This window comes from Columba livia, chromosome 1 (genome assembly GCF_036013475.1).
Source record: "Columba livia isolate bColLiv1 breed racing homer chromosome 1, bColLiv1.pat.W.v2, whole genome shotgun sequence".
Lineage (NCBI taxonomy): Eukaryota > Metazoa > Chordata > Aves > Columbiformes > Columbidae > Columba > Columba livia.
In genome coordinates, this window is record NC_088602.1 from 140,662,333 (window position 1) to 140,685,593 (window position 23,261).

The following is a 23,261-nucleotide window of genomic DNA, read 5'->3' on the forward strand; positions in this document are numbered from 1 at the left end:
AAAGAAGAACAATGAAGCAAAAATAATTAAAACCCATTAAAAATATATTGTATTTTATCTATCAGAGTTTCCCTTTTACATCCATCTTGCCACCTCTTGGGCTGTTTCCAGTTCTGTTTGTTTGAAAAACCAACTGCCAAAATGAAAAAAGATGTCCTGGTCAGAGCCACCTTTCCCTTACACCCACATCTGCCCAGGCTAGCTGTAACATGCTTAGAAATATCCCTGTTCCTAATATTGCTCTATAATGCACAAAGTCAGGTCCCTCCACCCAGAGATTTTAGGAACCCAGAGCTCCAGCCAAGGCAGAAAAGTGGCTACAGCTTTTCCAGCGTGCAGCCAGGGCTGATGATTTGCAAACACAAACTGCCACACGCTTTCCTAAATACCACCAGGCATTTAAAATAATCCAGGTATTTTGATTTCTCAGCAGTTTAAAATGATGGCCAGAATGGTCAGTCTCAAGGGTACTGGGATATTCTGGGTTTGAGGTGGAAAACAGCAGAAAGTGATGGAAGTGATGGGCTGGATGAGCAGCTGCGTGTTGGGAAGAGGTCATTGCTCCATGGGTAGCGACGCTGCCTCAGCCAAATCAAATCAAATCAAAGCTTGGCATTGCCATTGTATTTCAAAAGTTATGGAGGGCTGTACATCCAGCTCTTGTGATAAGGTCAACATGAGTGCAGAGCAGAAAACAGCCATTTTTTGCCTGTTTTGTCATAATATAACACAGAACAACAACCTAACAATTTCTATAGTAATAGAATAGAAAAAATAGAGCAGAATCTATATTAGTTTGTTTTTGTCAGTCCTCTCACTTTCTTACTGGCGCTATAAAATACAAATTTGCACTTTTAAAGGGGTGGTTGTTTAGGTCTCTTTTCATGCTTCCAGCAAGCTAACCTTCCCTTTTCTGGGCCTCAAACACTGTGCTTTTTTTTTTTCCCTCTTGGTGTTGGAGAAAGTATATTCTGCATTGGGGTATGGCGTATGTTTGAAAAGAAAACGAAAACTGAAGTTTTTGCAGTCCGGGGAATTGACAAATCGTTAATAATCCGTAACACACAGGCTTTCCATCTGCTATTATTGCTCTCAGGTCAGCTGGCCCTAGGAAAGCAGGAAGGAAACAGAAAGCTTCAGTGAACACGAACAAAAAGCTTCTATAAGCCTGCAACGTATACGTGATCTCAAAGCTGCTATTCCCTGGAAAGGCAAGAGTTGGCTCTGCTTACATTTCTGTTTCTGCTAGTAAATTCCTTGCTTTGCAGGAAAGGCACCAGACAGACCTTTTCCATACAGTGGTCTCAGATGAAGGCACAGCCTCAAGTGCTTTTGTGCCTGAGAAGGGATCTCCCCCGAGTCAGAAACCACTGTGTGTCTGCTAAAACTCTGCCACAGATGAATGTAAACGTTCACCCTCTTTTGGCTCTTTCTTGGGCCTGAGGCCCCTCCTAGCTCATCACTTCGTCTACAGGCTTATTTTGAGAATGGAAGATCACTGGCATGGTGAAAATCCCTCTTAAAATGGGTGTGTGCTTCTGACTTGACTAACTTGGGGTTAGTTATATGGTAACGAAATCACAATTTCGGTTCCATGAGTTACAAGAGCAATACCATGTCACTGTTGCAAGTATCTTACTGATCTTATCTAATTAACGTTTAACATGATTTTAAAAACAATAACGCAATGACACATGAAAAAACATGGATTAATGTATGATTGATTATAGAAGAAGAGGTGTAACTGTTTTCAAAACACTTAAAAGAAAACCTTCCTGTATCAAAATGATTCTTTGATTTAACCTGTACCATGGAGAAAGAAAAAAGAGTTTGGAAGGAAAAAAGAGAAAAAGCACTTAGCAAGAAGAGCTAAGGACTTTTTTCCGCTTGCCTAGTGCACTTCTGAGAAGTCACGTGCGGGAGGAACTGGCCCTACCCTTTCTGCTTTTCATAAGCGAGCTGATATGTTTGAACATTGTTCTCATAAGGAAGTAGCCCTTCCTAGTGAAAGCTCACGAACACGTGTTTTGATGAAAGACTGAAAATATTAAAGAAAATAAGTGAACTTGAGGTTTCTGAAGGGAAGAACTGTCCTTGCAAGGCCAGCTCTAGCAAAACAAGCTCAGCTACTGGAAGAGAAGGAGAAAGAACTGAGATCTGTGATCACCCAGGGTTGCTGGTGCAATAGACCTGGAAGGTAATAAAAACTCCTTTTCTTTTCTGAACTTGGTTTCTCTTTTATAATGTTTCGCTGTCTATAATCCAGCATGAGAATCTCTGAATTTTATTTGTATATGGATTAAGCAGCTATATTTATCATAGGCAATTTATAAACCAAGCAAGGCACTTTCAGGTTTAGCTGTGTTGTCAAAAAAGGAGGGAACTGCCCCGGGATTTTGGGAGCTACCATACAAGCTTTGCCACTGTTGGCTGTATGCTTTTGAAAGAAGAGATTGACACATCTAGCTGAAGAGAGCATCTGCTAACCACCCTACAGTTAGTCATGGAGGGCTGAATTTAAAATTTGGGACTACCCCAGTGAATTCATGTAGACTTCCATCCTTACCACCTGGTTCTTACAGATCCACCCAGTCCAAGTTAGGCGGTCACCTCATGCTGGTAAAATTCCTTCATTTACCACCGAAAGAAACTCTAACCTAAGCAATAAATGGTGGAGGTGATTCAGCAGGTGACATGCTCTCCCAAAATCATCAGTAACCAGTTCTTCCCTTTTTGCTCCCAGATCTTTGCTGCACAGTGGCAGCCAATTCAGTGTACTGGAGACCATAAATACATTCCTTATAATTTCTGCTGGTGCTAAAAGCCAAGCGGTGCATCACTTTTCTTCTAGACACTGAGTCTTTGGCAGCCTCTCAGCTTTGAATATGGGAAATACTTCTGGACAGCTGCAGACTAGCAGACACCTTTTCTTCTGAAAGACATGCATCAGCATAACCTTTTTATATAGCATGTGTTGAATTTGTTGCACAACAGTGCTCATGAAAAATCTGTTGCCACTAGGGATGTTTTCCTCAGCATTCTAGTGTAACCCTGCCTTCGCTAATTATGTTCTATCCTATTTAGTTAAGATTAAATAAGGGGCGCATAATCCTTCAGTTTGCAAATTATTGCTTTCCATCCTAGAGGCAACTGTATTGTGGTACCACATGGAGAGGTCCTTCCTGGTGGGCTTGTCTGTAAATCCAGTTTTCTACAGCATCTGTACAGTTTAAAACAGTTCAGCCTCTCTTGCACAGACAACACCTATCCATTAAGGGTTTTATGAGAATGACTGACTCAATATGTACAAAACAGTTCCTCAGGGAAGTGTGTTGCTTACAGAGTAATGAAACCGGGAGACCCGTGATGGTTCTGCTTCCCTCCATGAGAACTATCAGTAAATTAGGGCCAACCACCTAGAGGAAAGGATGTAGCTTGAAGATCCAGGAGAGGAATCTTGGCCATTGCTTCCCCTTGCACAGGAGCCTCCCCTACCACAGGCACCAGTCTGTTCCTCTGTAGGTGAGAGCAGGGCTGCAGGGAAGGACCCACACCTGGGATGAGCCAGTAAGGTAAAAAGCAGTGCTTTTATTGTTAGTGCCTTTCTCCACCACTGCCTCAAAAATAAGGTGTTTTATTCAGAACTGGCAATCCAGGCAACGTACCATATTTCTGTCTCCGCTGGCTGAAAGAGAAGCACCAGACCAGGCCTGAATAGCTGGGATTAACAACCATTTTTTTGGGAGACGCCTCTTTGACTTCTCCTTTCTGCTTTGTTCAGCCCTTCAGAGGCCACTTGCTGCAGAGCCATCTTCAGCGACCTGTGCTTCCCTGGGGTTTGCTAGCACTGCCCAGAGTGTTCGTGGTGGGGAACTGAGCCAAACAGCAGGGTCAGCACTGACATTGCCTCCACTTGGTCAAGGTCCCTGAGCCTTCCGGAGGTAAATCCCAGGGTTGTTGGTGAGGCAGGGAGATGAATCTCCCCATGGAAGAAATGGTGGTGGAACTTGTCTGGGGTTACCTGAGGAGGAGGACAGGAGACCTGTCAGTAGGGTTAGGAGGAGAAGAGGGGCTGGAAAAGCATGTGTGCAGCACCCATGTTTGGGCTCAAGGGGACACTGTGGTGAGCACAGACCATGAGGACTTGTCGAGTTAGCTGCCATGGTGGTTTGCAGCTATACATGCAACTATGTATTGATAAATAACACCAATACAACAACTGTTGAGAAATTACATAGCCAGGACACCAAATGGTCCAGTTTCAGTGAACACAGACCTACAGCTAGACGCCCTCCAAATCAACAGTTACTTCATCTGTACTTGAACCTCCAGGCTACACTTCCGTGTAACAAAGTTTAAACAGTCACATTGCTAGTTTATCTCTTCTCTTTTTAGTTCTTTTTTTTTTTATTGTTTTATTTCTGTGTCCCACCCGCTCAGTATAATAAACTCCTCAAGCTTTTAGGTGAGTATCATTGCGATTGGCCCAGGGTGGTGTTACAGGTTACAAGTTGGGGTGGTATTTTTGTGTACCTGTGCAAGTTCAGCCAGTATAGGCTTTCATAGACTCCACAGGAAAACAGGTTTTGTTGGTCATGCTTCTCACAGAAGTCCATCTGTGTTTTTACCGAATTTCTCCATCCTGGCAGATAATTCTTGAAGTGGATGGAGGGTTACAGCTAAATGTACCACTATGAGCACTGGCAGTTCAGTTTCCATATTCTGAGAAATGGCACGTGGATGTGACTTTTGGCAATGGGAGGAAAAGGTCTGGAGGAGAGTAAAGCGGGAGGGGGTAATGATGCTACCTCAGAGCCTGCAAGCTCCGTAAGATAAATAATTTAGACCAGAGTTTTTAAGTAGACAGAATGAGACCATGCTGCTACTCTCCATAATCTGATCCCCTGAGTTTCTTTTAATCATCCTAGAAAATAATATGCAGATTTGGGGTTTAGCAGGACTTCCAAGTACTTGTCAAACCGAATCAATGCTTGCATTAAAAAACATTCTTTATAGAAACTCATTTCCGAGAAAGAGTTTGTGAAAAGCAAGGGCTGCTTCTGCAAAAGGCCTGGCTTGTTTTTGGCCCACACCAGATGCGATATTGGAAAAATAACCTGTTATAGTATGAAGAAGTATGTCTAAAGAGAGACATAAGTCACCAATTAAGACTTCAAACTTTAAAATGAACTGAAAAACAAGTCTGTTACTGGCAGTCTCCTTTACAAACACTTGTCAGCATATGGTGATATCTCATTTTCTTGCTATCTGTAAGTAGTGGCAGAAATGAGCTATAAACTGAGACTCCTTGTTCTCTTTTTACACTTCTCCAGCCTTGTTGTATGCACAGGGGTGAGATTTCTTACCAAGACGTCACAAAAAAACCCCAGTAAGGAAGCTCCTGTACCACATTTTTACCAACATAATTCACTTCTCAGAGGTTCCCCATCAGAGCAAGGTGTAGGCTTCACCATACAGCTGCATCTGATGTCTAAGTGCTTATTTGATGTTACGTACTAGCAAGCTGTAATAATACCCTACCTCCTGCTATTGGTTTGCACTTAGCCTCCTTTAGGAGACCAACCTTTGAACTCCTATTTGATTTTTATCTCTACAGCCACCCTGGGTAGAGCTGTTATCAATGTCTAAATAACAGCCCAGCGTACAGGGCTGTAAGGGTTTTATAACGCTACTACTGGTAATTCCTCTTGCTGTTTGGGAATGAATTTTTATACTATCTTATATAATGACTTTAGAATGTATATAGGTTTCCTATACGTAGTTTATGTTTATATTATTATTTGTATTTTTATATTAGTGAAAATTAGTATACATGAACGTTACACAGATTATTTTAGATCTATAAAGAGTATCCATCCATGGTGGGGAAGGCTATGCTATTTTAAGTAGTGTCGCTGTCTGATCCAAAGGGTGAGGTTAGATCTTTTCAAGGAAAATCTTGAATTTTAATAAGGTATTAAATATATTAAAAGAATATGGCATAACCTTTAAAATTTTCTCTCTGTTTCTGGACAAACTTCAAAATTAAATCAATGCTTGGCCTGGTTTCCAGGGTGAAGGGAAGTGCCTTTTCCTGGGCAGTGGGGACAGAAGCCTCTTATTTCAGCTTGTGAGCAACAGAGACCCCAGTGGAAGGTTCTGGATATGTGCATCGTTTTATTCAGCTTTGTGTGGGTCACTAAACAGAGATGTTGCAGAAAGGGTGTTGGTGGTGGTCAGGGCCACCTGCTCAAACATCTAAATCCTCACCTGGGCTCTGCAGAAGAGACCTTTTAGGGTCACTGCATCACAGCTGATCCCTCCTGTTTCTTCTTCTCATTTCCCTGGCTCCAGGGAAGCGGGTGGCAAACGGACCTAGCGGAAAGCAAAAATATAAGAGTGTTTCTCACTGTGGCTTGGTAAGCTGCAATGCATAGGGAAACAGGAAGATGGCAAAATGTATGTGCATGCTGTGGGACTGGTGTGTTTATTTGAAGAAGAACAAGTTACACTACGTAAGTGCCACCACCCCATCCACTGCACACAAACACACAAGATTGTTGATTCAGGTGCCCTAAAGCAAAAGGACAGTTGAGATCTTTATGATAGGCAAATATCGTATTTTTCCTAATGTTTGGGCTAGTTCTTGTTTGCTTTCCTACCCAGAGCAATCTGGCTTGAATTTGTCAAAGCTTCCTCTGAAACCACAGTTCTCATGCATTTAGATGGCCATGTACAGTACAGTATCAGCTTTTCCTTTGCAGTGCTTTGATTTATCGTTTTTCTTTTTGTTCCAAGAATCAGTACTTATTGTTATGTTATTATGTATTATATATGTTATGTTATGTTATTTCTCTTCTCCTGCACTGCACCCCGACCATTGAATACTCTTTGAATTTCTTCACCTTTCCTGTCTAAGCCACCAAATGCAGCTAAGAGCAACGTAGCAGATCGCATGTTCCCATTCTTCTATGGCCTTGATCGCTGCCTGGGGTATTCCTTAGTAAACAAATTATCTTTCTAGAAAACAGCGCTTGTCTGGCTCCTGGGTACTGAAATATTCTTCACGTCACTGAGGTTTATAAGGTGTTTCGCAGATGGTTCTGTAGAAATGTCAAGTACTGGTTGGTATTAATGAAAAACAGGCTGTTGCCTAAGCCATTAAAACTAAGAATGTGTTCTTGCAGGGACCAAGATGTCTTCACCAAATGATGTCAGTATGGAAGATGATGACCGAGACAACATAGAATACAAGATCCTAATGGCCTATGCCCAGCGGCGGTTGTCTGTTAGTAAATATGGGAAACTTCTGAAAAATGAGGCTAATGTGTGTAAATCACAGTCCTTAATCAGCAGAGAAGTGGAGACTGACTGTCCAAGGGATAAAGATGGACCAAGCCGAGGAATAATCAATTTTCAGATTCCCACGACAAAAGTGCAGAGCAAAACACAATTGAAAGGAAAATCCTTGCCAGTATATGATTGCAGAGCAGAACAGGAAAAGTTCCCAACCCTGCCATTTTTTGAAGATCAGGAGCCATGTTACTCCGATTGTAACATACGCTTTGAGAGTCCTCAAGAATGGAATTCTCAGCATCAGACAAGTATGTCTCAGTTCTTTCCTCCTGCTGTTTACCTTTAAATCTCTCTCTAAATAGATTAAATGGCTGGTGGCCTGTGGAAAGGCAGGAGGAGAAGGGTGGTTTTTTTACTTTTTGGTTATCTCTTATGCTAGCTCTGCTGATTTCCAATTAGTAAAGTGGCTTTCCAGATCTTCAGTATTGCTTGCACATACAAGATTCATGCTTGTGACTGGAGTTTTTGTTTTCCATTGTATGGTGGTAAGTATTGTATAACTGTACACATTTTTTTTTTCTGAGCATTGGCTTTTTCTTTTCCATACTTGGTTAAAAAGAAAACACAAAACACCAGTCAGACTAAGGACCTCCAAACTAAAATCAAGAAGGAGAAGTTCATTGAAGGTCAGTTCAAGGAGCTTTATCATGCAGTATATATTCCATACTAGACCAAAGTGCTAGACTGTGCTTGAAACTCTGGTGCCAAGCAGTTGCCAGAGACCAGGCTCAAGTCCAGAGCAGCCTGTGTCTCTGGGCCACCTTTTGTAGCCCCACCATGTATCTTAAATGGAAACAGTCTTCCAGAGCTATTTAAGGCTCCTTTACGCATTGCTATTGTATTAAGTCTGAACCTGCCCTCCCATGTGTTGGAAGAAGAGCTGGAAGGTGGCAGTAGCCCATCTGACATCCAAGGATCCCACCCACATAAATGTCTTGTACCCCCTAAGCCCCCAAAGCCAGCCCCACGTCAGGGCAATGAGATCTGACCTTTCCTACTCTTGAATATATCTAATACTTTACCTTCTTTTATAAGACTGAGTGAGTAGGATGAGGTATCCCCATTAAGTTGCTATATACAGTATATGATATGTTACCATATTATTTACATATACACAAGGTAAAGGCTTGTTTAATTTGTCCCAGCTTGAATACTGTTAGTTTCACAGCAGTTGCTCTCCTCTTTTACTGCGTTTAAATATATTTCTAAAAATTATCCATCACTGACTTCTCCAGCCTAATGTCCCTGATCAGTTTAAAACTCTCCTGGGCCAGCTCCTACCCAACAAGACCGTAATTCTCCCTCCAGCCAAATCCAGCTGTGTCTCTCAAAAAAGGTTCCCTGCCTCAGGCTGGTGCCTTTTGCTAGAGGGAAGTAACTTTAACTTTCCATTGTTTGGTTGCCAGGGACATATGTCTACATCCACATATCTGGTTTTACATCCATTTCATTTTTCACATTGCCAAGGAAAGCTCTCAAGAGTTTGGGTGCAACCACTTGATGGCCCTGCCAATACATCACCATGTTCCCTGCAGCACAGGTAGCAGCATGGCTTCAAGGAAATACCTCCCTGTGCTGGGTGTGTTAACCTCCCTGGGGATCCTGCTCGGCTTCAAATATGCACTTCACCTGTGCTTCAGCAGATTACTGGACCAATTCCTAAAATATTATTATTAGTCACTTATACTATGACCAGCTGTACCGCAAGCTTGCACAGGCCATTCTGGAGCAAATGAAGGTGGTTTTGGGGATTATCCATCTAAATTGAAGGCCTGTCCATTTGCCTAACCTTAGATTTCAAAAGTCATGAACAGCATGATCCCCTTCCTAGAAGTTTAGCAGCTCCCTGACGAGCTCTGCAGGCAGATGAGGGGATGGAAATATCTTGTGGTTGATTCACCAGCTTTGAAATGCAGCTTTTATTGGCTGCATTAACCCATTGCTGCCCTCACAATAAACTCTGCCTGTGAATTTTACATGTGTTACGGGTCAGGGCACTGATGAGCCTGTCTTGATGTCTCCTGGTCATGCAGGAGCTGCCGCTTGGCACTGGTGGTGGGGAGATGGAGTTCTGCATCCCAAAATCTGTTAGGTGATATGTAAGGAAGAACAACTTCTAGATGAAATGAGCCTTGCAGCAGCTCATCCTGCTCTTTGCCATAGCAGGATCCCCATCGGAGTCTCCTCACCAAGGACGGTCGTTACACGAAGTGGATACAGCCAGTCTGGTTGGCGAGTTCTCCCCATATTCATGTCTGCTTAATACAACAGCATCAAAGACACAAGAAGGTTTTGTGCTAGACATCCCTCTAAAGTGAAGTCTTCTTCCTCTTTGCTCAGGATTAGCTGGTGGGAACAAGGAAAGAGCATTCAAATACTCTATATTTTCTGAATCTGGACATATAGATGAACTAAACACGGGCAATAGCACTCTCAGAGCAAGGTCTAATATTCACAGTTCTATAGAGCAGTATACTCATGTTTCTTAACACATGGTGTGCCTCTGGCTTGCAAGGGTGTATGCTAGCAAGCAACACTCACACTTGCTTCTGTGTGACCTCTGTATAGTTAGTTGCTGTTCAAATGTTAGAGAGGGGTTGTACTGCTTTACTTGTCTCTCTAAATTACTACCAGCTGATCTCAAGTGATAACATAACCCCAGCATGGGGAAACATGTCTCTTGGTATCCTGTGGGTACTTCCACCTCAAGGGGCATGTAAACAAGTAAATCACTGGGTTATTTCCTGGAAAGATTAATTGCCTTCTTTGTTTCTCATTTTCCTTCCCAATCAGGTGAAAGAGCAGATGTCAACCGCATTGCAGACAAACTTGCCAAGCTTGTTACTTCTAGATCCCAGAAATTTCTGAGACTGGCCTGGCCTCAGGGTCCATCTGTGAAACGACATGATAGCGACGGCAAGGAATATGGTAAGGGTGAAGAATTTCATCCTCACCGCCAATATGTCAGGTTGGGATTGCACCCTGAGGTATTTTCTCTAGACATGGTGAAGCACTTGGGACTTGTATGGTAAGATGCTGTGAAGAAGGGAGTTTGCTCTGCTGTTTCTTGCTCTGCTGCCCATGTTTTCAGGGACTGCTCTAAAAAGACCTCTCAAAAGTCCTGCCAGCTACTGCAATTAAAGGGAACATTCTTAAAAACCCAAGGAGGTGTGACATGAGAAAAGGAGGATGAAGGTAAAGGGACATAAGGTGGCAGAGCAGTGGGAGAAGCGGCAGGGCTGGGGACAGAGTAACACACCAGGGCTCTGATGCCAAGGACCAGTCCCTGGGGAAATAATGCCTTGGTCAATCCCTCTTTGGTGACAGGGCAACACTGCTCAACAATGACTGTTAAAAGTCTGAACTGCTTGTCTTCCATGATGTCTACGAAGATTTAGTTTGAATGCAAGTTTTCTCAGGATTTCAGCTTACAATAGAGATCCAGCCATTCTCGCATATTCTTGAATCCAGCAAACCCAGAGTTTGTCCTAATGAGTTGCAGAAAGTGTAAGTGGTAATGATGTGGGGATTTTTTTCCATAATTTTACATCAATTTTTGTGGGCTTCCCCTAGCTGCTCTTCTGTTCTGGCTTGTTATCAGACATACCTCAAAGCCCAAAGAGCTGGCAGTGGGGTGTTAAAGCCCTTGCTCTTTCCCAGATTCTTAACTGGAGCAAGACACTGGGCAGATGGAGAAATAGCATTGCTTATTCCGTGCAGACTGGCACAGAGAGCTGCTGTTTAAAGCCCGAACTTAGAACTCTCCATGAATTTGCCACAAAATAGCAGCTATTCTCATGACTGAGTGGCACAGAGGCTTTTGCTGTGGTTTGATATCTGGATCCTACTGGAAGGCTGTGATATTTATGTTACTCTTTTCTTTAACAGATGAAGAAATGATACAAACAATAGTTTCGCTGTTAAGAAAATCAGGGGACGAACTAGAAGAAATGGTAATACCTTCTGTTTTCAGGAGCTGCACAAGCTAAAGTGAGAGAGAGATGACACTTTTCTTGGGAGTGAATGTTTCGTAACCTAGTGCGCTCTGTCGCTATCCTAAATTTCTCTTTCCACATCTATGGCTTTCTGAAACCTTTGCCATTCATGCTGAAATCTTTCTTAAGACCAGAGGACTAGCCGTTGGGGTGGGGGAGGAAGGCAACAAAAATGTGCATTTGAAAGAGGACTCACTAGCCTCATTCCTGTCGAGTTTCATTGCATCTTGAACACTTGACTGACTCTGAGAAACCCTTATGTTTGCATTACCTTTAGCAGACAAGTTGTTCCCAGCAGAGGGAGAAAAACTCTACAGCTTTGAGAGTTGCTGTAGGGAAACAAATCTGAGTGCATTTGAAAGCTCTGCCCAAAAGCTATAAAAGAACCCCTGCATGAATCCATTAGTTGGAGTGGATGTTTTCTCTATTAAAATATAGGTACCCATTCCCTTTACTCCATTCTTCAGCTGCCCCCTACCTACAAAGGTATATTCCCACATGGAGGACACACTCTGCTCCTGCAGCAAAGAGGTACCCAGATACAGTAAGAAGCACCGTAAAGACCATGACTGAGCAAATAGAGCTTCTGAAGGCAGCTGTTGCCAGTACTTCTCATAACCTTGCTTTTACTGTTGTTTTCCCATCGCTCCTGTACTCCCATGTGTCCTCCCATGCAGGTCCCAATCACAGTATCACAGTATGTTTGGGATTGGAAGGGACCTCAGAAGATCATCTAGTCCAATCCCCCTGCTGGAGCAGGAACGCCTAGGTGAGGTCGCACAGGAACATGTCCAGGTGGGTTTTGAATGTCTCCAGAGAAGGAGACTCCACAACCTCCCTGGGCAGCCTGTTCCAGTGCTCTGGCACCCTCACTAAGAAGAAGTTTTTTCTCAAATTTAAGCGGAACCTCTTGTGTTCCAGCTTGATCCCATTACCCCTTGTCCTATCATTGTTTGCCACCGAGAAGAGCCTGGCTCCATCCTCATGGCACTCACCCTTTATATATTTATATACATTAATAAGGTCACCCCTCAGTCTCCTCTTCTCCAAACTAAAGAGACCCAGCTCCTCAGCCTTTCTTCATAAGGCTCCACTCCCTTAATCATCTTTGTTGCCAATATCAATGTCACTTTTATTTTGGTTTCTCTCTCTCTGCTTTCCTCACTCAAATGCAAAAAATCTGAAGATTTTTTTTTTGAGGAAAAAAACATAGAGTGACCTCCAGGGCCTGAAGCAGCAGCTTTGCAGCAAGGTGTGGGGTTTGTGTGTCATTTATTGCATTCAGCACCATGACTAGACTACATTGCATGCATTACCTAGAGATGTCCTCCTTTCCTAATGAGATGGGGCAAGAATTCCAACAAAAGTGGCTCAGTTTAACCAATCCTTATTTTCAGATCCAAAAGGACAGGACTTTCTATCAGCGTTTTGAAGACATGCTGTCCTACACCTTCTTCAAAAGCATCACTGATTTGTTCCTGAAGTGTGCCGTAGCAGATTCACCAAGTGAGCCAGAAAGCCAAGTACAACGTATGAAAGTTGCCTTTATAATGGAAGTTGCCACCAGACTTAACGCTGTGGACAACCATCCTATGAACCTGGTCTTGGGCTTCGGGTTAAAGTACCTCAGAGAACACTTCAAGCCATGGATTCAGGACCAGGGTGGCTGGGTACGTGTTTTGCCTCCTTTGGCTTGTGCATAGCCTGAGGCACCTTGAAACAGCACACTTTTCACAGAACTGACAAGGGCCAGGTGCAAACCAAACTGCATATTCTTTAACACAGCATGTGCTCCAGCTATGGAAGTACTTGCTACAAGACATCTTCTCTCCTGCAAGTCCAAAAATCAATAGGAGACATTCATGGGGGGTTATTAAGTATAAAATGCTATTCCTGGCCCAGACAGTCTCTCCACCACAAACAGCTGAAGGCTGGGAGAAACACCAGGAAAATTCACGCTTGCTCTGATCCTATACTTGTCTCTAGAAGTCCACCGTTGGCAGGTCCTGGTGACAGCACAGTAGTTCAGCAGGACATACAGTCTGTCCTTATGGTGTGGCACACTTCCACTTTCCCGGCACCTGTTTATCTTCACATACCTCTTTCAAAGTCAGTTTTGCAAGGTGCTCTTTTGCCAGCAGCTGTACTGGGCTGCTGCACCTTGTAGCTCATTTACTGGCATTTGCTGGGAGGCACTTGCAATGGAAATCCTAGACCTTTTGTGCTCCATGAAGCAAGTGGAAATATTCAGGAGCTGTACAGCCTATGCCCATTGGAATAGACAGTGTGTGAGGTCAGGAAATCCTACTGACAAACCTATTGGCTGACCTCAGCAGATCTGAAATCAGGATGAGGGTCTTCATTGCTTTTATAACTGTAGTTTTTCTTTCCGTGTTACAGGAGAAGGCTTTTGAGTCACTGGATGAGGAAGAAGTAGAGTAAACATGAATGAATTAATTCTCCACGGTGCGGGAGCCTTCAATTAAAGAACAAGCAGGATCTTACCACAATCTGACGCCAGAATGATTAGTGGCTTTTGGAATGTTAGAGTTTTGCATGGGTAACTCTGATGGGTACAATTGCATTTTCTCAAAGCTGGTATTGATGTAGAAATGTTCTTTGGTGGATATGAAGGCACCTCCAACTCCCCTTGTGCATTCAGCCCCATGGATAGTGAATCTGAGTGCCTTTCTGAGATGTTTGCCACTACTCCTATAGATGGATATTGAAGTGCAAACTGGAGGAAAGCATCAAAGTATGCAATCAAGAACCACTGGACTGTGATCAGCCATGAACCAAGACAAGTGCTGCCAGCTTCGTGTGGTTCATAGCAGTACTATCTGTTATCAATTCCACAGTCCCTTTTTAGAAGACACACCTGCACACCGCTATCAGTTTCCTCTCTCCCTCTTTCTCTCATTAGATTCTCCAAAGTACTGATGCCATTTAATGCTTCTGAAAGGGACTGAGTAAGGTTAATGAGAGCTTTTTACTCCAGTGCCTTCCCCTTTCCTCCAAGAAAATAGACTCGATCTACCTACAGATCCTTTTAACTTGAACTCTTCTGTTTTACACCACTTCCAAGCATAGTGCGATAGATGTTGACTTCTACAGCATGATTTTGTTCATTAATGTGGAAGATAAAACTATTGTGAGAGCTTTGTAGTCCGATAGATTTAAAACTTATCCTACTGTGTCAGTTTCCCCCCTTATTCAAAAGAAGGTCGATGCTATGTGTAAGCTCAGGGATTTCTCTGTAAACTGAACCGGCCCTTCGGCCACTGAAAACAAGTGATCCGATTAGAATTCTGGAATCTGTACGTGTGACACTGGAAGGAATAACAGTGCATCGTTTAGAGTAGAGGCAGATGCCGGGGAAGCTATTAATGATTTTGAGGCTTGGTTTGTGGCCCATTTAGCTGACGACTTTTGGATTGCCATCTCCCACAAATCCTCAGTGGAGAAAGAGGGAATTCAGGACATCTGAAGCTCTAAATCTATGGCATCGCTTCTGTAACTTTCCCGTACAAACAGGTAATACTTCCTGAACAGGCTTTCTGCCTCTCAGTAAGATGCTGTTCCACTACAGGTATTCATTCCATGTGTACAAGTATGTTAACTACAAAGATTGCACAAAGAACTTATTAACAAATCATGAATTTGAATAAAAGTGATGAAAAGCATTTTAACCGGATGTGTAAAATATGCAATGCTATCAAAGATCAAGTATTTTTCCAATAAACCCTAAACTTTCAACTCGTGTAGCAAAATCTGCCTCTGTTTGGACATGCATGAGTGAAACAAAAAACAGAGAAGTTGGAAGCAAGTTACCTTTGTTTCCCTTCTTCAAAGGAGTTGAGAAATACTTTATATATCTCTAAGCTGTTAATCTCAGATTCCCTTAGTTTTTAAGAACATCTACTCTTTCTGATCACTTCGGATGTCCCCAGAGGGGGATGATTTGTTGGGGGGAGGCAAGCGCTTACCCGGAAGTTCAAAATGTTGTTAATCTCCTTCCATCTCTCTCCAACAACTTTTTCCTATGGAAAAAATAGAAAAAGAAGTGAGAAGTTCTACCCTCCCACACACTGTAGGCTGCTGCTTTATTACAAATTTGATTGGTTTCTAAAGCAGGCTTGTTAGGTAGGCCTTGCCTCTGAAGAACTAGATCTGATTCCATTTTAATTACACTAAGACTAGACTTGGTCTGCTAGCGTACGCCAGTTTGCCATTAGTTGGTCGCTAGCTTATGGAAGTCACTTTTGAAATTGTCTCTGCTTGAATAACAGTCTGCTATTTAGAGAGGTGCAAATTCTGTGTTTGTGAGTGCGGTTTTCCAGCTGAAGGTTTAGCGGCCCTAAACCCACAGTTCTCCCTCACCCCCAGTTTGGTACCTCAGGGCCAGTTTCATGCCAAGAGCGGAGTCAACAGCAAAACAGACTGTCTTGAATGGGAATGTGAGAACGAGCCATCCAAGAAAAGATATTCAGCTGTTTTTTATTTTTCTCTGGGTTGTTGAGAGGGTTTTTTTTCAGTAGCAGTAGGGGCCAGCATAGGAAATCAGCCAAGGGAGCTGTTTCTTATTTAGCCATTCTTACATTTGTCATCCACATCAGATTTTAAGAGCAATCTACTCCTTTTATGGCCGGGATCTGTGGTAACCTCCTTGCTGGAATGATGGCTTTGGTTTATTCTAAGAGCAATCAGCAAGGCTCAGCACCAAGCTGTTGCCACTGCTGCTGCCTGGCATGAATTAACAAGGCTGTACTACTGGCTTAACCAGTCTTCGTCTTGCTGTCTTCTTTTAATCTGTAGTGACTAAAGTAGCAGCAGCTAAATGTGTGTGTTTTGGGTGTGTATGGAAGCAGAAGGGATGTTGTGAGAGTGACTGGCCATGCCTTCATTTCTTGTTACTCTCTCACATGACATCTTTGCTTGTGTTTAGCTGTAGGAACCTTCGGTGCCAATTTGGGGTGTTACTGTAAAATATAGGGAGGTTTACTGTTAAAACAAGAAATGTTTCTTGGGATATTTCATATTGTATATTGACCCAAGGAAGCATCACGCTATTTCTCATATCAGCAATCTTAATATTAACATGAGCTGATTTCACCGTGTGCTAAGGCTGCAATGACAAGAGTTTAGCTCTGTGCAGGTCGTGCTGGGTTTTATTTTTAAAGGACACTAGGCCCGTCCTGCAGCTATTTAAAGGGAGTCAGTCAGTCCACTGGGGCAGCCTGTGTTGGCACCTGGGACCTAAAAATGTCAGGTAAGAAGATCCGACGTGCACACATGTTGCACAGAGGAGCTCTGCCCTGGCTCATGGCTGCAGTGCCCCTTGCTCCAGTGAGTAAACAGAAATAGCAGAAAACAGCGCGGAACCTTCACGCCAAACCAAACATTTTACCTGTCCGTTACTTCCCTTTGCATGTTGTCAGAGGGATGGAATTTTTTCAGCTTTCAGGAAATGCCGGCAAATCCAGTATTTCTCAAAACAACCCAAAACAAAAGAAACAAAAAAAACCCCACAAAGCAAAAAACAACCAACCAACCAACCTCCCCCCTGCCAAACTGCTGAGATACATGGAGGCATTCTTTCATCTTATCACCACATCACTTGGTCTCCTTCTTTTTAAGCTGCTTCTCCTTTCTGTCCTTCCCACGGGTGAGTAGTGTGCTACTACTACCAATACACACAGTTGAGTAGACAGAAAAGCAGCAGGTGGACAGAAAGTGAATTGCAGCGAAGCACCAAGGGGAACAGCTCAATAGACACCATTGTCTGAAAAGTGGATTTACTGCCTTTGACTTGTCTGCTGTAGAGGCTCAGGATCTGGGACAAGTTCAGGGTTAAAAGTTCAGAGCTGGGGAGCTGGGTGAGGGAAGGGTGAGAACCAAGCAGAAAACATCAAAGCTGATGGCCTTGCTTGTTTGTTATCTGCAGCTGTGATGTTCTTGCCAGGGATGGTGTAAACCCCAGAAGGGAGACAGAAATTCTAGCTCTGTTGCATGACACCCAGCACAGCAGGTTGTGCCATGTGATAAGATGTTCTGGGACTGGAGCTACTGTGACCCATCCTAAACAACCCACAGAGAAGGTTTCTCCTGTATCCTTTGACTTGCGCCACTGCATATCTGCTGCAGCCAAAGCAGAAAGCTTTTTTGTTGGGCAGATGCAGAGATTAAGCATTTTCCTTTGTGGGGTGACAGAAAAGATGGGTTGCAGAAAGATTTCTTGCTGGGGTCAGCATCTTTGTTGACTTTCACAGTAGTCCTCCCAGGGTCGCTTTTGGCAGATCCATGCCAAACATGGCTCTTACCTCTTCTCTAAGGGGAAGCTCAGGTGCTTTCCAGCCATAGCCAAGCGTGATAAACAGGAAACCAACTGAATTCATCACTGGGTGTTGGAGAGAGATGGAACTTAAGTTTTTAGAAGTCAGACACCTAAAGTGGAACTTTCTGCCTGCCACTGCAGTGGTTCTGCTTTAAATATTCATCACACACAGCACCGCAATGGAAAATTTGGGTTATGTTTGTGCTATCTCCCCTAGAGATCTGAACCGGGATTTTCTTGCATGCCAGCTGGCTATTCTAAGCCCTGTCAATATGTATAATACTATCCCTTGGATAATAACACCAGTATTATCCTCTCTGGTCCCCACAACCTGAAATAAAAGAAGTAAAAGGAATTACTGGAGAGAATCCAGTGATGGGCTACAAAGATGATTAGGGGCACCTTTCTCATGAGGAGAGACTGAGAGAACAGGGTCTGTTCAGCCTGGAGAAGAGAAGGCTGAGAGGGGATCTCATCAATGTTTATAAATATCTCAAGGATGGGTGTCAAGAGGATGGGACCAGACTCCTTTCAGTGGTGCCCAACAACAGGATAAGGGGCAACAGCCACAGACTGAAGCACAGGAAGTTCCATCTGAATATGAGGAGAAACTTCTTCACTCTGAGGGTGCCAGAGCACTGGAACAGGCTGCCCAGAGAGGTTGTGGAGTCTCCTTCTCTGGAGACATTCAAAACCCACCTGGACACATTCCTGTGTGATCTGCTCTGGGTGAACCTGCTTTAGCAGGTGGGTTGGACTAGATGATCTCCAGAGGTCCCTTCCAACCCTAACCAGTCTGTGATTCTGTAATATACCCATGGGAGCATCTGCTAGGCTGGTCCTGACTTTTGTTAAGCAAGACCCGAAGAAAGTCTTTGGTGATGCCAGCAGAGCCTAAATATTCAGTATAGGTGCCTGTAGTGAAATTAAAATACTTTTGGTGGGTCAAGGCTTGAGGACAGGTTGCCCAGAGAGGTGGTAGATGTTCCATCCCTGGAGACATTCCAGGCCAGGCTGGATGGGGCCCTGAGCAACCTGATCTAGTTGAAGATGTCCCTGCTCATGGCATGGGGGTTGGATGAGATGAGCTTTGAAGGTCCCTTCCAACCCAAACTATTCTATGATTCTATGACCAGACCAGAGGTACGAACCATACTGGGATACAGGAAAACTACAAACACCCTGCATTTGAAGTAGCTGAGCGTGCCTGGCTCCAGCTGGCTTGGTTTATTTCTTTCATCGAACTAGCGTGTCTTTGCACCTTGGGAAAGGTGCCTTCTTCCAAGTAGCTGGGTTCCAAAGATCTTCTATGGGGCAGGGGATACGGGAATTGATTCAGGCATTATCATCATGTTAAACATCAGTGAAAAGGTGAGGGTGTTCTTGTGACTGACCTTCTCTGGCAAAGCAGTGGAAGGCTGCTAACAGCAGCCAAGGCTTGTGCTTTTCCTTGCCAGCCCCAATACCAGAAAGCCCTGAGGGAGCTCCTCAACCTCTCCCAGAAAAGCCCTGAAAGATTAACCCTCTCAGGTTGTGTTCTGGGGTTTTCAAAATGGTTGTGAAGTCTAGATGTCAAATTTGCCTTCTGTATTTTCTCTTTTCTGGTAAATGCAAATCACTTGGTTACTTTTTCTCCAGAAGCAAAAGAGCAAAAACTTTTAAAGAAAAGCCGAGATCTTCAATCCCACCCTCTCCAGGAGCCAAAGACTAAACAAAATGCTGAACATTATGTAAAAGCCACAGCACTTAAACTTGAAAAATACTGACATAATTTAGAGACAAGGTGTCCATAGCAGAGACGTATTCCACCACACTGATCCATACCACCTCTGAAGAAATAATTACAACAAAAACATGCTGCACAAACAGAGCATATGGACAGATGATTTCCATGTGGCTTTTCCTAAGCCAGTGCTCACACAAGGAAAGCTCATCCCTTTCCGCAGGAGTGGGGAGCGTTCACCACCACCCCTCCATAGCCCGTCCCATTTCTTCTATCTGCTGTGCTTCAGCTGCTCACTGCCCCCTGGTTTGTATCCATCACCTGTATCCCAGTTTGGGGTACTCGGGTGATTATTGCCAAAATGTGGGACATAATTTGTCCCACTTTCACTGTGGCCACTCCAGGGTAGATATCGCTGCACTTTCCCAGCTCACAAAGAAACTTTTGAAGGTTGCTGACCTAGAGAGATCCTGTGCAGGTTCAAGTGCTGGGGACCTAAGCACCCACAGAAAAGTGCCTGATTTAGCCATAAAAGGACACAGGTTAAAACAAAACAAACCAAACAAAAAAACGACACCACCCCCCCCAACAACACAAACAAAAACCAAAAAACACCACCAAAACCTTAAAAGTTTAAACACTTGAGCCCAAAACTGAAACCAGGTTGTATATTTAATAGAACTCTAGTATCTGTTAGATCCTGGGTCCTCCCTGAAAATGAATTTCTGCCCATCTGGAGGGCAGAGCACACAAGCTGGAGGAGGTGATGCATGAGGTGGTGTGGTTAGCAAATGCACACACCCATGGAAACGTTCATCTGGCCCAAACCTGCTCCTGTTTTCAGTGGCTGTACCCAGTGGTACCACCCTGTGCACCTGCTGTCTCTTCCCTTGCAGTGTCCCCACAGGTGAAGAGCAGAATGAGTGGTGGCCCAGCCCCACCAAATCAAGGATGAACCTGCCATCAATGGAGTGAAACTCACCCTTCCGCAATAACAAACAAACGAGCGATGCTGGGGAGCCAGGAGCTTGCACGTGCTCTGCCAAACCTTAGCGTGAAGCGATGTGCTAAAGTATTAGCAAGGAACAAGGCAGAGTTCAGCGCTGAGGTCAGCTCTCTGCTTTTAATTAAGGCAAGTAGGAGTCAGGAAAGACAATATCCCCTTATTGAGTGGGTAGTGCCTGTCATGCTAGATGCAGTGTCTGTAATCAATTAAAGCAGGCAAATTAGCCTTTAGTGCCAGAAGAAAAACCAAAAACCGAGCCAGTTTGATGGACCAAAATTAAATGTGAGACAGGAAGAATTTATCGTCCCCACAAAAACGTTTGGAATACACACTGGAAAGAAACTTCAAGAAATCCATGGAAATGCTTTGAAGGGGGGTGACTCACAATCACTTTGAAGGCTAAGTTTTCTTTTTACTTTCACAGAATCACAGAATTTTAGGGATTGGAAGGGACCTCGAAAGATCACCTAGTCCAATACCCCTGCTGGAGCAGAACACATGGATGAGGTTACCCAGGAAGGCATCCAGGCGGGTTTTGAATGTCTCCAGAGAAGGAGACTCCACAACCCCCCTGGGCAGCCTGTTCCAGTGCTCTGGCACCCTCACTGAAAAATTGCTTCTCAAATTTAAGTGGAATCTCTTGTGTTCCAGTTTGAGCCCATTACCCCTTGTCCTATCATAGGTTGTCACCGAGAAGAGCCTGGCTCCATCCTCCTGACACTTACCCTTTATATATTTGTAAACATTAATGAGGTCACCCCTCAGTTTCCTCCAAGCTAAAGAGACCCAGCTCCCTCAGCCTTTCCTCATACGGGAGATGCTCCACTCCCTTCATCATCTTTGTTGCCCTGCGCTGGGCTCTCTGCTTTTGAAAAAGGTTTTAAGATTCATAAAGTGTATTTTGCTCTATGTGGGGGGGGCTTGGGATAACTTCCTTATTCCCATTCCCTCAAATGCTACTGAGCAAACTGCTTCTCCTCTTTGCTTACCACTGGATCCTTGAAGGGCGGTGCTCAGCATCTCGTCCCCAGCACTGTCTTGTGATCCCAGCAGTGTGAAAACGAAATGGCACTTTCGGGTTGTGTCTGCCATCTCTTCCCCTACTTGGGCAGACCATAGGACAAAGCATAGGAAAATGTGCAGATATATCTGCGTGGATATGTATACCAGAGTCACTCATGTGAAGAAGAGGAGGAGGGAAACCTGCAAAACGCTGTAATTACCACCATTAAATGCTCCGCTTGCCCCACCACTACTAATGTTTTTCAAAAGAAAGGGTTGGAAAGTATAGTATTATTTTACTTACAGACAGTGATGCAAACAAAAGAAGCTGAAAACCACTGTGGCAACAAATTTGCTGTGAAGACTATGCATGTGAGTTTGCGGTTCATTTGTGAGGCTTCAGTACGGACATTATGAAGGCACTCAGCTCAAAAGTAAATTGTTTAATTACCTTCTGGTCCCTCTCTCTAGCAGCCCAAGGATGGGTGAAGATTGTCTCTTTCACAGCTATTAGAGTATTCAGTATCTTGCTGCAGTTCTTCCCAAGAAGAATGGGCTGTCAGCTTCTTTGTGTGCATACTGGAATAAAACTATACATACACCCAAAAATCCAACATCTGTGGGTTTTTTTGTGAAAAAAAATTGAAATGAAAATATTGGAGGCACATATAATTACAAATATGGTATTGAGGTCTTCTAGATTCACATAAAAAAACCCACAAAGAGGTAAGAGATACATCAGACCATCAAACCTATTCTGTCTGGAAGGGACGTAGAAGTCATTAAATATAAAACTAACATCACAGTTGAAGTGCAGCAGAAACAGGTAGAGGGAGAGGAGTTAATCCTTACTCTTGATGCTGCATGCAAAATTCAATTCCTTCTAAGGACTTTTTGACTTACAAGTAGCAAAGCACCTTTGGGCATGAGGGAGGAATCTTCATATTTAATATGATCCTTGCTTGTAGTGCTTTCTTATTTTTTTCCCCAGGTTTTCCATGTCACAAAATAACAAAAGAATAGAAGTCAGCAGGATCATTTCAAATATGGAATGGTCGCTTGAAGCTATGCAAGAAAGATAAGAATCTTGCCCCCCACCCCTCCTCCACCCCAAAAAAACGCAACCAACCAACAAACCAAACCAAACACCAACTCAAAGCCTTCTCTGAAACCATCTTTTTCATGACTTACCATTGGTTCCCAGCAGCGTGCTGGGGTTAGGAGACTAAATCCACCAAGTGCCTGTGTACAGTGACAGCAGATGATTGTGCACAACAGCAAGACAAGTGCCAGGCAGTTGGAAACAGATGTTGGAGAAATCCTGCAGTAAATGATTAATCTGAATCGCCAAGCCCTCTTAGCTCCACAGGTGCTTCGCCCGTTGCCTTTTACAGTCATGGAAAGAGATAGGTTTTACTACTAAGATAAAATTAATCAAGGTAACGCATAACAGAAGTGTGAGGATTATGTCTTTTGTCTGTCTTCTCCACCATTCTGAAAACATCTGAAGCTGAAGAATGATTCAAACATCAGATGAAAATAGAAAAATGCATGTGGTAGAAGAAGCCAGATGTCTTAAGACAGGAGAAAACCCAGCTCCCTCTTTCCCACTTGATCCCATGCCCTTGCACTGCCAGACAGACCTATGCTTTCTACTAAGACCTGGAAAAACCAAGAGCAACTCTTCCTTACCTGATGTTGGTCACCAGACAATTTCCCCTTGCATTCCGTCTTTACAGCAAGCCCGTACTTCTGTCTAACTTGCACCAGCTGCCATCAGCGGATGTGGAATGTGCTGCCTTTTGGGTGGCCAAAACCAAGGGAGGGGGCCAGGGGTTTTGGAGA

General features: G+C 43.7%; 1 protein-coding gene and 1 long non-coding RNA gene across 3 annotated transcripts; one reads left to right on the forward strand and one right to left on the reverse strand.

The window, feature by feature from the left end:
• Positions 1–1,969: 1,969 nt before the first annotated feature.
• BCL2L14 (BCL2 like 14) lies at positions 1,970–15,107 on the forward strand. Its single transcript, XM_021298405.2, has 6 exons — positions 1,970–2,197; positions 7,188–7,604; positions 10,150–10,284; positions 11,245–11,309; positions 12,749–13,021; positions 13,752–15,107. The coding sequence occupies exons 2-6, from the start codon at positions 7,196–7,198 to the stop codon at positions 13,791–13,793; spliced, it is 924 nt and encodes a 307-aa protein (XP_021154080.2). The 5' UTR covers positions 1,970–2,197; positions 7,188–7,195; the 3' UTR covers positions 13,794–15,107.
• LOC110364704 (uncharacterized) lies at positions 2,192–21,392 on the reverse strand. 2 transcript variants are annotated; one of them, XR_010466810.1, is made up of 4 exons: positions 15,338–21,392; positions 9,546–9,702; positions 6,271–6,375; positions 2,192–4,021 (listed from the first exon to the last, which is right to left on the reverse strand). It is a non-coding gene; the product is annotated as an uncharacterized LOC110364704 (long non-coding RNA). The 2 variants fall into 2 exon arrangements; XR_002423646.2 differs by lacking the exon at positions 9,546–9,702 and having other exon boundaries at positions 15,338–21,377.
• Between the last annotated feature and the right edge of the window lie 1,869 nt (positions 21,393–23,261).